The following is a 17,018-nucleotide window of genomic DNA, read 5'->3' as shown; positions in this document are numbered from 1 at the left end:
TTATGGCTAAGAATTATAGCCTAAAGCTTTTTGCATACATTTTGCAGACTGCTAGGGAGGTTAAACAACTTCTTTTTGAAGAATTCATATTTCTGTAAAAAAAAAAAGAAAATGTATGAATAAAAAGAAGGCAAATAAGTTTCATGAGAATAAAACTACATTTAATATACAAAATGCAAAACATTGGTGTAACATAATATACACAATGCTGTGTTAACATGTGTTGTTGGTAAAATCGTCTATTCCAATTCTTGTATCACAAGAACTAGAGCCAATTCAATGAAACTGATGTTATTTCTGGATTCAGCAGACCTGAAATACACTAAATATATTGAAAAATCCTTGGCAAGTGAAAAAACATTTTTTTGTTGTTGAGCTGTATAATAGGTGTACCAGAGTTTATTATTCCTAGTATGCATAAAATAAATTTTTAGGTATCCCAGGCAACATAAATTTGACTGCTGGGTGTCCATTAAACAGGTGAGAACTGGTATTGTAGAAGGGACATTGCCTGTCCTGTTTTGCTATAAAAACCTGATCTCCAATTGTTTAAAGTGGGAGTTTAGTTCAACTTTAAATCTCTTTGAGCCATAAGGAGTCCTTTTCCTGCTAGCGATGGTGCCAGTTTGTTTATGATATAGCGGAGGATAGTGTGAAGGAGTCCATCAGGCATTGCACACCACTGCCTTGACACCGAAGTCATTGGACAACTTTAGGGGTCGTGACCTATTAATTGGTTTTAGAAGATGGTTAACAGTGGTAGCCTGTGCCCAGGTTAGTTTACATTTTAACTCCAAAAAAGACACACCTTTTTGATTTTGCACACTTTGGATACGGGGTTAGGAGACATGCCTTGCAGTGCCCAGTTGTGATGCCCAGTTTAGTTAATGTGATAAAACTGTCTGCTTGACATTTGTATTCTCCATTCATATGCTCCCATCTGATAATATGGCTTACTTTATCCTTAAGCTCTTCTAGGGCAGGGACTATGATAAGATCACTCTATTGAGACTCTGTCAGGTCTTTAAAGAATTGAAAGCATCAGGTCCCTGGAAGATAAATGTTATACTCACTTCTCTGTCAACCCAATTGTGTTACCTTCTGATTTCTAGCCCTGCAGCTTCCATTAGTGTTTTGCATTCAACTCTTCAGGGAGTGCTAGATGCCTGAGTCCCTTATAAAGGATTAGAATAAAAAAAATGGAAAATCTTACAGTAGAGACACCTGTTTTAATATTTCTATTCTTTTATTTTCTCTTGCACATTTTTTACTAATATACTAAATACTAATGACATGTTTTACTCTTCCCTACACTTTCTAAAATTAAATGGTTTTAGAATAGCTTGAAAAAAAAAAAAAAGAATTTGCATTCATGCAGACTTGTAAAGTTACTGAAAGGTCCACTTAAACTTAACAAATGATTAACTTATTACTGTAAACAAAGTTTATTATTTTATTGCCCTGAGATCAGGCTTCCTGTGCAGTCTGTGAAGAAAAAATATACTTGTTGTGTATTAATGTCTTTTGTATAGCTTTAGGCTTTGTCTACACGGACTGTTTCCCCAGCGTTTAACCTGTGGCTTTTAAAGTCCATGTTTGAAATCCCCATGTGGAATGCACAGCCCTGGAGGAGCTGTAGTATGTGATACAGATACAGAACACTTCACAGCTGCTCTAGGGCTGCGGGAGCAGAGCAGTCAGCATAGCAGAGCTTCGCTGATTACTCTGCTCCGTGATTGGCTGAGGAAAGGGAAATCTTGATGATGCTTGAGCTGTCATCAGGGTTTCCTATTTCTCAGCCAATCACAGAGCACTAAATATAAATGGGGACAAGTCTCCCCATTCAAATCTTGTGCTGAATGGCTGAGAAACGGAAAACCGCAGCCAATCGCAAAGCACTAGAGGTGAATGGGGAGCTTTGTCCTCTTTTAACCCCTAGTGCCCGGGGATCACTCACTGTCAGGAAAAGTCCCATGGCTGTGCTCATGTCATGATTGCAGCCGTGGGAATCATCCTGTCATTGGGATAACCTGTGAAAATAAAAAAAGTTTACTCATAAAAGTAAATAAAATACTTTAACGTTAAAGCCTTGTCCAATTTTTTACACATATTTTAACCCTTTCAGGGAATGAATAAGAGGTTTTATGTACCCCATGTAGTCAATCTCTGAAAGGGTTAAAAGTTTTTTTTTAAATCGAGCTTTAAAATGCTTGTAGAAGTGCATAAAAACATATATAAACGTATAGCATTACAGTACAATACTGAGAACTAAAAAAAAAAAAAAAAATGTATCTAGTAACTAGGTAATCACTTTACATAAGATCATTTTGTGTCTCCTTTAAATGCTAAGTTGATCATATTTTTAGCATTGGTTATAAATTGACTTCTCTTCATTTTAAAAAAAGTATTAATAACTAATTCTTTCCACTTACATTTTATAAACCATTTTCTGTAGAAAATACATTCTAATTACATCAATAAATTTATGTAAGACTGCAAAATGTAGAGCGTCAAAAGGGGGTGGCATATATAAATATATTTACTTTATATAATATATATCTATATATATGTTACACACACACACTCATTTTCTATAATGCAGTTTTTGTAGCAGCTGTCAGTGGCATTTAGAAGCTATTATCCAGTGCTTCCAAACACAGAAGAAGTTAGCTGTATGCAGTCAGAAGTGCGCACTGCTGTCATCTCTTAAAATAGCAGTGAGGTTACACTGTCTTACCTCTCATTCTACTTGGTTCTATATAATTAATTCCATAAGGAATTGGCCTTCAGCGATCTGTCATGGTGTCATCACAGAGAGGTGTTTGTAACCGGTTTTGCTCAAGCGCAGGAATCCTAAAGACTTGGCAAATTGATATTAAAATAAGTGTTTCAGCAAATTGAAATCTCACGGCATTGTTTAAAGGGCCTCTCCAGTTAATAGAATGAACTAAAGGTAACGGGAGGCTGAAGCAGCATCTTATCCGGTTTCCCTGCGGTGTTCACGCAGATAGGCTGCACATATGTGCTCACTGATAACGTGACCCTGTCAATGATGCTTTACCAGCCTCCTGCCTGCTTGGTTGTACAACTGATCTTGGAAGCGATGCTAGCATATTAATATTATTCTTTTAATAGATAATGTCACGTGTGTAATTATAGACTGGCAGATATCCTACAAAAAAAGTTTGGTCTTGGCCAACACAGATCTGCTGTGCAGATATAGCAAAAGTAATTTCCTATTCTGAGGACTGCTCGGGTTTGATAATGTTTTACCCAGTCAAGGCAATGACTTCCCCAAATATTTAAGCTCATTGTAAGTTTGGACCCAAAGTTCAGACCACTGCCCGGTTAGGTCCGGGCGCAACCCTTGTTCAGACATTTACTTATACTGTTTGCAGCATTGATAAAATTCTGCTAATTTTGGTGCAATGATGCAATTTAACATTAACAATCTGTATTTAAAGGCATTTGTCCTCATTATACAATCGTTAGTAAAAACAGAGATTCACCTTTCAAAAATGGCACTTACTTACAGTGATCAGTTCTGTAATTATGCATTAACACGGTGATATGCAAGCAAGTCTAGTCTAGCCAGAGATGGACAACCATCGAGTGATTAGCAGATAAATTCAATATTTTATAAATATGCCTACCGATTCCAATGACCTGTGTTTGCAATATTGTTGTGTTTAAACTTAGTCTCATTTGTGGAACTCATGTACTATTGCAAGGCACCACCATCTTCCTACCTCTCATCCTCCTTGCAAACTTTGCCATTTTGATTGACCAGGCCAGGATAATGCAAACTCTTGCACATGTGCAGCTCAGCTTTTTTGACAGTTTCCTGGAGCAATCAGGGGGGTAGGAGGGAATATTGCAGAAGGAACTTCGCTTGTCCCTTTCTGAAATAACTGCCTGTCTGATTTGATTTGATGCCTGAAGTGGAACTTAAGTTCTGTTTTAAAGGCTTTAATTCCTAATATTTGTACAATTACAGACCCCAAATTGATTGCCCAATATCTCTTCAAACACCTGTGTCCAGACTGTTGAATATATCAACTTATGAAATAAACAACTAAAGAAAAATCATAAGGATTTCATCATATGTATTTTTATAAAAATAGTAAGTTACAAACATACAAGTTAAAATTAGTGATAATTTTTCTCTTTTTGTTCAATCAACACTTGGAATTGAGGTCCATTTACTGTTACTTGGCCATGTCCCATTGTTGTGCCAAAGCATTGAGTGTCTGGATAATTGAACAGTTAAGCTGCATTTTGCTTGAGTAAGATACTTCTTTCAGATAAAATAGTCAATCTTCCATAAAATAGCAATTTTTCTACAGAAACTTTAATGACAAAGCAGTTTTAGGAAAAAAAGAATATTGCTAGCTATTGACACAAAATTTGTCATTCTTTCATGTAAAGGTAGTTGTTAAAATAAACCTGTGTGTTACCCACACTCAATGTTCTCCCAAGCACCTTTTAGCTGGGTGTACTACCTGGCATTTTCCAGTAATCACCCGTCTGTTTTTGGGTGGTTACTAAAGAGTTGGGTCACAATACAGGGGCTGCCAACCACTTACAATTTCTTCCCACCCAGATAAAAAAAAAATGTGGGTTGAACACTGCCCACTCTAATATGATGAATTTATAGTTTATATATGACCTCACTGAATAGAAATCACCGGTTCACTTTGACTTCTGAATGGTCCAAGCTCCAGGATAACTTTTAAAGCTTTCCTGGTAAACAGTGCATCTCAGTTCAACAAGTCTTAGTTTGTGTTTGCCTGTGACCAAGTCCTTTAGATCGTCTCACTTGTGTTTAGAACCTAAAACATAACCATAGTAAAGTATACAAACGCAAGATTCTATATACAAAAAATAAAAACATGCCACTTGCACTGCACAAAATGAATAAAGTGTTAGGGAACTTCAGTGGCCAGCACAATACCTAACTTAACCTTTGAGATCTATTTGAGTACCAACTGTGGGCCACATTTTTTTGTCTGACATCAGCTGATCGCACAAGTGTTTTTTTAGGCTGAATGAGCGCAGATTAACACAGGGACGCTACAAAAATATGGCTAAAACCTTCCCAGAAAAGTGGATTGTTTAAGATTGGAATGGTATGTTCAATAAGTTTATAAAAGTGTATTGGTGAGGTGTCCACATAAAGTGCATTCAATAAGGTGTTTCCTGTTCTGTAAAACTTACTTTCTACTATATAGATTAGTGTTTCTCAACCAGGATATCGTTTTTTCCAGAGATTGCTAGGGGTTCCTTGAGCAATGAGCAATTTGAACCTCTCAGTTTAATAGGAACTATTAACTTGGTCTATCTGTAAGGGTGACATTCTGCCCACTGGTCAGCAATGTAGGAGACATTCTTTCCATAAACACTGGTTTACTGTGAGTTGTGAATATAGTAATTATAGAAGGGTTCCCTAAGGCCTGAATGTTATTTCAAGGGGTTCACACGTGTTGAAAAGTTTGAGAAACACTGGACTAGATTATCTAGCACATTAATGCTACTTCACTGTCCATTCAGCAGGGCAAGGATGGGAGGAAAGGAAGGGGGAAAACGGTGTTACTTAAAGCAGAATTAAAGTGAACATTCAAAAAAATCCCTTTTTTTTTTTTTTTTTAATTTTGACAAGTGAAATAGTTGTTTTACATTTATTTTAGCCGTAAGATATGTCTGTAATTTAGGTTTAGGTGGTGTGCTGTTTTTTTTTTCTTTGGATGGAAACTTTATTTTTAGCATACTTAGAGCTGGTTTGAGAGTTTCTAATATTAGAACAGCCCAGTGAAATAGCCCTTTGGTTTGATAATGACAACATATCTTCAACATATGACAAGCTTCTTGCAGCATGTGGACGTTATAATATCTTTCAGAGTATTATCCTTTTTCCATTTTTTTTACACCATTATTATGCAGTTCTTAGTCCATTACAGCATTCTTTTTAATTTTAAAAATACATGCTCATTCAGAGTGTAATTATTGGGTATTTACATAATTGCATAACTGCTCTGTGTATAGAAAAGGACCCAGAGATCTGTAGGATTGCTGTGTTTTTTTTTTTTTATCCTACACCTGTCCTAATTACAAGGCTGCATCATACTGGAACGTCTTGAATTATTACATGATTGCTTCAACCGAAAACACATCGGAAAACTGCAGGTTATATCAATTTTTTTTGTTATCCGTTTAGCAAGTGCACAATCTTTCAGTTCTTAACATGCGTTGGCAGTGTTAAATGTCTGACAGAGAGGTGATTAAATAGTGAAAAGAAATATGTATATTTTTATATCATGTACATTCATCTGCCACTTAATTAGATACACCTTGATCGTACTAGGTTGGAGCCTTCCTTTTACCTTCAGAACTGACATAATTATTCATCTGGAAACTTTTCCCAGGGTTTTTGGTCCGTATTGACATTATGGCATCACGTAGTTGCTTCATGTTTGTCATCTGCACATCCACGATGCAGATCTCCCAGCCAGTCACATCCCAAATGTGCTATATTCGATTGAGATCTGGAGACTGGAGAGACTATTTGATTACAGTGAACTGTAGTTGTCATGTTCAACCAACCAATTTGAGATCATCTGCGCTTTCAACATCATCAGAAGATGGATATACTGCAGTAATAGGGCTTTGCGGCAAATAAAGCATATAACGAACAGGTTTATTAACCAGGTTATTCTAACAGAGGTCTACAATCTCCTGAGTATTGAAATAATACAGTTAACTACATAATACAATAAAAACAGAAAATTAAAATGGAAGTTCATAGATTAATAGATGTTCTTAATCATATGCCTTTAAATACCTGAGAATGCTAGAACAAGACGTATAGAAGTTCCTGTTATAGAAAAGTTTTGGAGTATGAGGATGTATATACACACATGTTTAATGTCCTCTATTTGGGCAAGTCTCCATGATATTAGTTCATAGGCCCTTAATCATAGGGAGCTGCTAACTTTAACTTGCATATCCATGCAAAAGAAGAACTCCATTCCATAACAGGAACTCCTATACATCTTGTTCTAGCATTCTTCATTATTTAAACCAGTGTTCCTGTCTCCCCTGAAGAAGCCTTTTGTAGCAAAATGTGATATATTAAGAACATCTAATAATCTATAAACTTCCATTTTAATTTTCTGAGGACTGTTCTATACCTGTAATATTTCAATACTCGGGAGATAGTATTCCTCTTTTAGAAAAACTTTTGTGTACTGTGGTTAATAAACCTATTTGTTATATGCTTTATGTGCCACAAAGCCCTACTCCTTCTTTTACTAAGTAGTGATATTACTAAAAATATGTGCAAGACCCAGCCTTCAGGAACTGGAATTGAAGACCCATTCACTAGTGTCAGGACCTTGTACCAGAATTTGGTGGTTGTAGTGCTACTTGGTCCAGATACTTAGCTTAAATAAATAAGACACAGGCAGCAGGGTAAGTAATAGTATATCTTTAAATGGATGACATTTCTCTTCCATAAGGCTATCAGAAAATTGTCACCGGAAGGGCCAGTGCTGTTAATGCACCTGTGCAGAATTCTCAGTCTTGCAGCTGTCAGAACAAAGTCCTGTTATGTGCTATCTTTATGTAGGATTGTGCTACGCTAGTAATGATGAGCATTTAGGGGATACATGCTTAAAGAACCCAATAAAATAGTTTCATATATAAAATATGAACAGTTAAGTTGCACTTTGTTTTGGTTGGTATTCTAGTTCCACTTTATGCCTACAACCCAACAGGGCAAATCTTGATACATTTTGCTTCTTGTGTTAGTTTCATTATACACAATGTATTTTTATTGCCATTCCCCAAAAAACTGTACTTCTTCTTGGAAGTATTTTATAACTAGCACAGAACAGGCTCTGCTGCAGGTAGATGTTAAAGTGGTAAAAAAAAAGTGAGAATATATTGTGCAGCATTGAATCAATTTAACTTTAGGTTTCCCGTGCATCAAACAAAAGATGTACACAGTCTTAAAGTTTGTCTTTAAAAATCAGCCACAGCCTGAGTGAAAAACCTGTCCCTGCCAGCATACTCCAAAGAAGCACCGTTTTGATTCCAGAGACGGCCAACAATCCTCGCGTCAAATCTCTAAATCTGCAATCAGCAAATCTGTTCCTCACTGTCTTACCTGGCCACAAACCCAGCGCTGATCTTTTTTTGGGTGGAACATTGTAAATAAAACACTTCCCATGAGCCTAAGGTGTCAAGAATTCACTCCCCTTTCTGGATACACAAAATTATTTTGCAGAATGGCACTACATTATATTAAGCTGTGTCACTCAGTACAGCATTTAGGATTTACCCACCCTGGTTGAAAAATCAGTTGAAGAGGAGCTGTGACACTACCCAAGTGAGAACAATGGAATATTGATTGTCTTTTTTTTTTTTATTTATTTTTTTGTAATACTGGGATGTTCTTTTAGGGTGTTGGGAAGGAGGTCGGTGTTTGGGGTCTGAAGAGGCCATAGTTTGGCTTCATCTAATCACATTTAGTGAATACCTTGAAAAGCTCTTATCGTGGACTGAATTTTTCTATTAAACCTTTCTCTGGAGTAGATGGAAAAATGTTAAAGCTTGGTAAATATTATACAGTTCTTTTGACATTGAGTAAGTAATTGTTATCTTTCTTGGTTATAGACACTCTAATGGTAAAAGTGACAACGTCTATTATTCATAAAGTACAGAACAATGTATAGATTTTTGTGTTATTTGTGGGATGGATGAAAAAAGCATTTCATTGTCCCCCTGAGGCACTAATATCATTTTTGCCCTCCAGGGCTTTATGAGCAACACCCTTTGTGGTTGACTGTGCCTGGGGAAACACATGAAACCCTCACCAGGACATCTATTTTTTAACACTTTACATTTTTAATTCCAAAATGCTGTTGCACAACGTAATATGGCTTGAGAATAGCAAACCAGAACATTAATCTCAACCACATGCTTTTTTAAAGTCTCCAGTACTATTGAAAAAATGTCAGGATAATACTTCTTTAGTAGGAAATGTAAGTTTTACCAAGTAATATTTTTATATCAGTGCTGATAACCAGGTACAAATGGCTTGTTTTGGGTCTTCTAAAAGCATTTAATCCTTCCCATGCACCTGGAACATTCAAAAGTATTGGCCTAGGGTTGTGGGCAATTCCAAGTTATCCAGTGGGGCTGGAGGATGTCAAGAGTGTTATGGCTAAATCTATTTTTGTTTGTAAAGATAAAACAATAAAGACAACAGTATGAAACATATAATGTAAAACAATAATAATACAAGGGGGGAGCTAGGGGTGGGCAAACGGGGTGTCAGGAGTGTTAAAATGAACAAATAAAAAGAGAACAATCTTGAGAAAGAGCACCTTTGTCTGACATTGGCTAGTATTTGGCCCTATATTAGAACTATCTGTTTGAGAAACTTCTGAAATCATTAAGAATTCTTTGACAGGTGCATTTACATTACTATTCATCCTTCTGACGTGACCTGTTTCAGGCAGATTTTGCATTTTTTGCATTTCCAAATTTTAAAGTGAAAAAAATAAAGCCAACACGTCCTTAGTTCCACTTAAAAAAAAAAAACATGATCAGGTAGATTGATCAGGAATAATTTGAAGTATTCCAGGTGTTCCATGTGCATGAGAAGGATACAATGATTTTTGAAGCTCCAAAACAAGTCATTTATACCTGGTTAACGACACCGAGATAAAATTATTACTACTTGGCAAAACTTACAGGTCAGGAGTATTACCCTGACCTTTAGTACGTTGTTTGATCAGTACTGGAGAATTTAATAAAGCATGTGGTTGAGAGTAATTTTCTGGCTTGATATCTTTAAGCCATAATTCGTTTTGCAATAGCATTGTGGAATTAAAAATGTAGAATGTTAAAAAAAAGTTATGTGTTTCCCCAGGTATAGTCAACCACATAGGATGTTACTCATAGAGCTCTGAAGGGCCAGAATGATATTAGTGCCTCAGGAAGATTTCCCCTCTGTAATAATCATAGAAAGCTTGCTGAGTTGCGCATGAGCAGCTCTGGTGGTTGCCAGGGAAACCCGGCAACCCTGGCTTCCCTTGCGCATTTCAGGAATAAATAAACTCCTGCGCAGGCCTTGCGTCATCCCGGCACAGCTGAACATTGCAATTGAGGGGAAAGGAAAGAAGTATTATTGCCTCGCCATGCAATGCAATGGAATGGGGATAGGTGAGTAGTACAGGATTAGTTCCACTTTAAGGTGGCTCTTTAGGTTGACCTAAAGGAAAGAAAGTAGTTTTTCTCTTCTATTTTCTCTAACCATTTTCTCTCCCCTCTCTCTCTTTATCTTGTTTTTTACATGTGGTCTCCACATATGTTCAGATTACTAAACATTTTATTACAGAATCATTATGTCTCAATTTTTCTTAGAATCAGCAGAAATAAGGAACATATTGTAGAATTGATCATATTGACACATGTGGGTGCCATTGTGGATAGTAACAAAAAGTCCAGATGCACTTTATATTCTCATAAAGGCAAGTTGGTAAACCACAAGAGACCTGTACAGGCATTTTCTAGAATTGCTTGTCGCATTCCCTGAAAGCGGTGTTAGATGCTATTTGTTTGGTAAGACACAAAAGGGGCAGCAATTCCTGGAACGATGCTGGTAGTCTGGCAGACGGAGTGTCCTGTTTCACACACAGTTCAGGAATGTGAATGCAGCTTGGGACATGCCTTGTCCTCTGGCTCCAGCGACTGTCCAACAACAGTCCGTATTACTCATTTACTTCTATTAATGCTAATGGCTGCTTTGCCTGTGGCAGCTGAGGGGGCCTCGCTTTCTGCTTATCGCATATGTTTTATTTATGCTAAAGGGTAATTTTTCTGTATCCTCTGGTGCCTCTTCTAATACGGATTAGACAATGGCAGACCTTTACACATCCTGCATTATGCATTATTTATAGAACAGCAGCCTCCATGTATTTTTTTAACCGCATTTTAACAGATGGAATTTGTAGAATGTTTCTGTTCCTACATACTTGTTAAAATAGTTTAGAAATCTGCTTTAGAATTGCTGCTTATTTAAAAAAAATACATTGCAAATCCTGTTCATTACCCTTAAACCTAAATAAATAATGAGAATAAATAAAAAACATCTTGAAATGGTTGCCTATATCAAAGCCTAGTTGAAGTCAGAAAAAACAGATATGTCGTTAGATAGATAAACTCCCAATTAAAGATGTTGTCGGACTGGCCACATCCATTTCAATGCATGAGGACCCATGGGCCAAGGGTTTATTATTATTATTCTTTTTTTATAGCGCTGACATTACTCAATTGTAATGTCACTAACTGTGCCTCGATGAGGCTCCCAATCTTAAGTCTCTACCATAGTCATTTGTCAATACCATGGTCTTAGCTCCATGTTTTACCTACCTACCTGCATGTTTTTGACATGTGGATGGTAATTGGATCTCCTGGAGGAAGGCCACACAAACATGGGTAGAGCGCAACATCTCCATACAGATGGTGTCTTGGCCAAGGAAAATGGCTGTTAGGACTAATGTCAACAAGCTTTGTTATCCTGCATTTGGAACATGGAGCTCAGTGCAGTTTTAGCACAGTGCCTTGTGAAGCCTGTTTAGCTCCTGTTAGCACTTATGACTTTTTATTCAGAAGAACACAGGGAGAAGATGGAACCGAATATGATGGAGTGGAGCATGGTCAGTGCAACACCGAACTTGCTTTGTGGTTTGCTGTGGATGCAGCGTATCCTATTTAGTTTGAGCATTTGAACTCCAATCTGCAACACTGACAAAAGAAATAACAAACACAAACTTCAACTTGTGGGGATACAGCACTATAAAGAGATTAGAAGGCCTTGGACTTTAGAGCAAAAGGCGATTCTTCACTAGTTCTCAGATTTTTCTGGTTGTATGTGTATTGAGAGATACCTGACTGGTTTATTTGTAAGTTGCCCAAAACAGAAAACAAACTGTACAATAAGTAATAAATGTTAGCTTTCTGGCTCATGTCTATTTCATGAAGCATTTTATCCTCTGTACCATTAATTTTGAACCACTGTGCCGCGGCACACTAGTGTGCCATGCGAGAACTTCAGGTGTACCATTGGAAATTATCCAATTACCATTGTCGAGTGTCTGTGCTGTAGTGATTGGGAGAATAGTGTAATACACTTCCATGTCAATGGGTGGCAGTAGGTAGCTTAATTGCCTTGTTTATTCTTAAGAGACAAGAAAATTAGCTAGTGTCATTTTTAACATTTTTGATTTGTGGTGTGCCACAGGATTTTTTCCATTTAAAAAATGTGCGGAATTAGCTACTAAGTGTTATTTTGTAACATTTTTTGTGGTGTGCTGCAGATTTTTTTTAATGTAAAAAATGTGCCATGACTTGAAAAAAGGTTGAAAAACACTGCTTTATACCAGTGTTTCTCAACCTCCAGAGTTTGCTAGGGGTTTCTTGAGCTATTTGTGCCTATAAAGTCTGTTACCACTGACACAATCTGATCTTTTTGGCTATCAGTAAGGGTGACATTCTTCCCACTGGCCAACAGTGAAGATGCATTATTGCCAGTGACTACCACACTAATAGTGAATACAATAATTATAACAGTATTTCCTGAGACCTAAAAGTCCAAGTGTCCACGTTTTAAGGATTCCCCTATGGTAAAAGTTTGAAAAAGGCTTCTCTAGACAACAAACATAAGGCAAATTTCATATTGGCAATTTACAATATTAGGGATTTGCCCTCAGCAACAATAATGTGGAGCACCTACATTTCCAGCCTTCAGATACACACTGGATAGAGCGCTTAGCCTTCCATAGGCCTGCCAGCCTAAATAACACTCTTGTACCTCACTTTTCACAGGTAAAAAAAAAAAAGCATGAACTGGATGGTCTAGGAACCCTCCTGACTCCTGCCTGACTAGTTCCCAGGACCCTCAACTGGTTTTCCAAAATCATTATGGAAAACAGCCTTACCTTTCTTTTAGCTTTTAACACATAAATATATATTTCAATAGCTTGTAGGACCAACCTTAGCAACTTGAAGTAATAATTTCCTGTGATATCTTTTTAGTTTCTCACTTAGTTGAGAATGAATTGTTCTTTACAACACTGGTTCAGTTATTGAAGTTTGCAGGCATTTGTTTATGCACACCTCTCCTATGGTCCCTCCACAGCATTTTGATCATGTGGTGGTCAGGACATTTGCAGCATCAGGACCATTGTAGCATGTTGATTATTTTTTTTCAGCTATTTTGTTATAGATTTTCAGGTGTACTTGGATCATTGTTCCATGATCCAGTTTTGACCAAGCATTTAACTGTCCAATGGATGGCCTTATATTTGAGGTATATTTTTGTCGACTCAGACAGCAAGGTTGCTTGGTCTTCTGTCTTCAGAAGAGGCCCACATTATAACCCCTCAAACATTGTTTTTGACAGCTGGTTTGAGGTCAGTGTTTATTCTGTTATGTTGGTTTTTCTGGTGCTGTGCAGGTGTTTTTGCTAGGATGCAACTTTGAAAATCCAAGCCTTGCCACCATGTTCTTTTTAGAGAGACGAGGCTTTCTCTTGTCTACCGTTATAGGCAAGCCATACTTGGTAATTTTTTTTTACGTTAATGACCTTTAACATACTAACTGAGGCCCTTAGAGTATTAAATGGAGCTCTTGGGTTTCTTGAAATTTTTCTGTGCACATTTTGACCTTAAATTTTCTGGGACATCCACTCCTAAAATGATTGGCAATTAATTTGAATGTTCTCCACTTCATTGTTTGGAATATGCTTTATAACTTCACTGCTTCTGTGTCCATATATATATATATATATACACACACATATACAGTGTTCTCCCAGCACTACCCCACCCGGCACTTTTTATTAACCACTCGGCTGTTTTTGGGTAGTTACTGATAAGTTGGGTCACAATACAAGGACTGCCACCCGCCTAAACTTTCCTCCCACTCGGTTAAAAAAAATCCTGGGTTGAGCACTGTATATATTATGTATATGTGTGTATGTGTGTAAAAACACACCTAGGAAATGCACATGCTGATGACACTGACAGATCAGCCCTTAGAGTGCTGGTAGAAATTCTGTAACTTATTATCTACCTAAGATGGCAAAAAAACTCTCTTATGTAGATTATCAGATGCCATAGTTTCTAAAAGATGCTTTTTAGTTATAAATAGATTGCAGAAAAATAGAACCTTTGAATTGACATTCACTTTGCACTTTTTTTTCTCAATGTTAATTTAAATCAATAATAAAACTGATTAAAATTGATCCTTTCGATAGTCTGCAAGTATATGATGAACTCACTGCTTGTTAGTAATTGTTCTAAAAATAAATTAATTGTTACCATTATATCTCACATATATTAATGACAACACACCAAAAGTTGTTTCCATTTCTTTATTTCATTATGATTGATAATCATCACAATTTCACCTTCAAGTAAAAACTCTTTCCCCAATCAATTAGCATGGTAGATAGAATTGATTGATTTTTGGTTCGAAATTTTAGTTTAAGCCAGCCAGTTTTCTTTTTAACATGGAGGAAACCCTTGAAATAACTTTCAGGTCTTGGGAAACCCCCTGACAATAATGACAATATCCACAAATTATAGTACTCACATGATGGTCAGTGGGACGAATTCCACTTACATTGCTAGCCACTGTGAATAATGCCACCCCTAAAAAACTGATCTGAGCGGCACAAATTGTTCATTGTTGAGGGAACCCCCAGCAACCTCTGCATGAATCACAGAAGAGCCTAGTGGTTCCAAGACTTTAGAAACTCAGTAAAAGATGTATGTTTTGCGTTCAGTTTGGGGATTGAAAAGCAATAAATGACTGAAGGGTGCTAAGCAATTTCAAGAGCTGCTGGGAAGGTCATTGACTTTGCGTACAACACCACTGCTGATCAGAGGAATCCTTTATAAAACTAGAAAATCTTTGATGGTTTTGTATACTAAACACAGATGGTTTCTCTTTCAATCCTGTACATGTTCCCACGTATTTCCCTTCAATGATCTACATTAATCAGATACAGCAATATGCTCCAATTGGATTGATTTTTTATCTTAGACCCCGGTGGTTTGATTTTTATATAGATTTTATTTAGCACAAGAGCAAATGCGTAACATGTGTTTGAGCAGATCTTCAAATTAACATATTGTTTTTCATGTGCACGATTTATTTTAACATCTCATTTTTGTCTCTCTCTCTGTAGGTGTATGATCGCTGATGAGGCAAGTAGTTCAATTCTTTCTTTTCTCCTGCAAACTATGTAATGGTTTTATTACATGTTAATTGGAATTTGCATTTCCTTTGTCCTCTCTTCATCATTAGAACTCCTAATTTAAATTTCGTTCTAAAAAAGATTGTTATGATATTACTAGCTTTAAAAGGTATATTGGACTATTTACTGCAGAAGGGTAACAAGAAGTTGAATTTATTTCAACTGGATTTGACTGAAACATGATTAAAATCCCCCTACAGCCATACAACAATACAAAAACTTCAAAAGAATCCAACCCTTCCATGCACACAGTTGTATGGATTGTTAGTAATTAATAATAAAAGTAAAATCTGAACTGAATCTGAGCTACGGATGAAATTGTAGCTGCCCTTTCTGCCCTCTTCTGAAAATTCAAGTTCTCAGGTTTTAATGCTTTTATTTATCATTTTTGAGTTGCTAACCCTTAGCAAGTGCACAAGGGCTGCCCTCATGTTTCTGAATAGGGACCTCGAAAGTTCTATAATAATTTAGAGGATAGGCACACTACTAGCATTTCCATAGGGCGGTCAAAAATGACAGTCTGCTTATTTTTCTCCCACCATGGTTTCTCTTCAATACAGTATACAATGTCATGTAACTTACAGTAACCTTTCGCTAGATCCTGGCATGTAAAATTTTAACAATTGATATTTTTATTTGTTCCTTGCACAACAGTCTTAACATGAATTAAATAACTTCCCAATATTCTGTCATTCTTATCTAACCTCAGAATGTATGAGCAGGGCCGTTAGTACCTTTTGTTTCGGCAACCTGTCCTGGTAAATGATGCCTCTTGGGGTGTTGTAGGTTTTTCAACACTTCTGCGTGTTGCTTGCTGTATTTTCTCTGGACATCTATGACCTCCGTACAGGATGTACGAGTCGCCAGGAGGGAACTACAGTTTGAGGGAGGTGTCAAGATAACTTTGAATTGCTGCCCCGTGTAAAGTCTCACAAATAATGTTGAAATGTAAACAAGTACCCACTAAAGCCCACCTCATGGTGCTGCTTGTAATGATGTTAAAACAAAGCTGAAATCTCCAAGTCTTACCAGAGTTAACACACTTAAGTAGGGGGCTTGGCTATCGCACCTAGATCTACCCACTGCTTTCTGGATTGACAAATTTGCCTCATGCTGAAATCTTTCCAGTGTAAGCTGCAGGGTCTAAAAGAGGATGTGGGTTAGACCCCAATATAAACACAAATGATAATGCAGGTTTTGGCTTTGGCAGGAAAGTTAAGGAAGTTTTTTGTGTACTTTACAAAGTTGTAAATAATGACTGGTAACTCGATTTAGTATTTGTTTAGATTGTAATATGTCCTTTAGTTGTATATCGTAACAAAGTACATTATATAGCCAAAGATTTATGGACTCTTAATTTTCCTTTAACTGTATATACAAAAGTATTCTGACACCCCTGCCAATCTTTTTTGGTTCAGGTGTTTCCTAACAAGGTTACAATGTTAGGTTTCCAACCTCATGGTTACAGTTTTTTGGTAAGGTCCTTGCACCTGTAAACAAAGCCAGCTCAATAATTACATGGCTTGATGATTTACTATGGATGAGCTCAATTAAACTGCAAAGAATTCTTAACTTCAATCCTACTATTAAAACCCTTGGGCTTCTTTGGAAAATTGATTGAATGCCAGGTCTTCTTCTTCAACCTAACCTTACAAATTAATTGGCTCAGTCAGCACAGATTGCAAGACAT

General features: G+C 36.9%; 1 protein-coding gene across 4 annotated transcripts in view; it reads left to right on the top strand.

Annotated features, from left to right (window-relative positions):
- The window catches only part of ZRANB3 (zinc finger RANBP2-type containing 3), a 197,292-nt gene that overhangs the window by 18,556 nt on the left and 161,718 nt on the right, over positions 1-17,018 (top strand). For all 4 annotated transcript variants that reach the window (XM_072418092.1, XM_072418089.1, XM_072418090.1 and 1 more), the window contains exon 3: positions 15,260-15,278. In XM_072418092.1, coding sequence (XP_072274193.1) covers positions 15,260-15,278 — 19 coding nt within the window. The remainder of the gene's footprint in view (positions 1-15,259; positions 15,279-17,018) is intronic.

The sequence above is a fragment of the Pyxicephalus adspersus genome, chromosome 7, assembly GCF_032062135.1.
Source record: "Pyxicephalus adspersus chromosome 7, UCB_Pads_2.0, whole genome shotgun sequence".
In the NCBI taxonomy this organism is placed as follows: domain Eukaryota; kingdom Metazoa; phylum Chordata; class Amphibia; order Anura; family Pyxicephalidae; genus Pyxicephalus; species Pyxicephalus adspersus.
The sequence above is the reverse complement of the archived record's forward strand: the minus strand, read 5'-3'. Positions and strand labels throughout refer to the sequence as shown.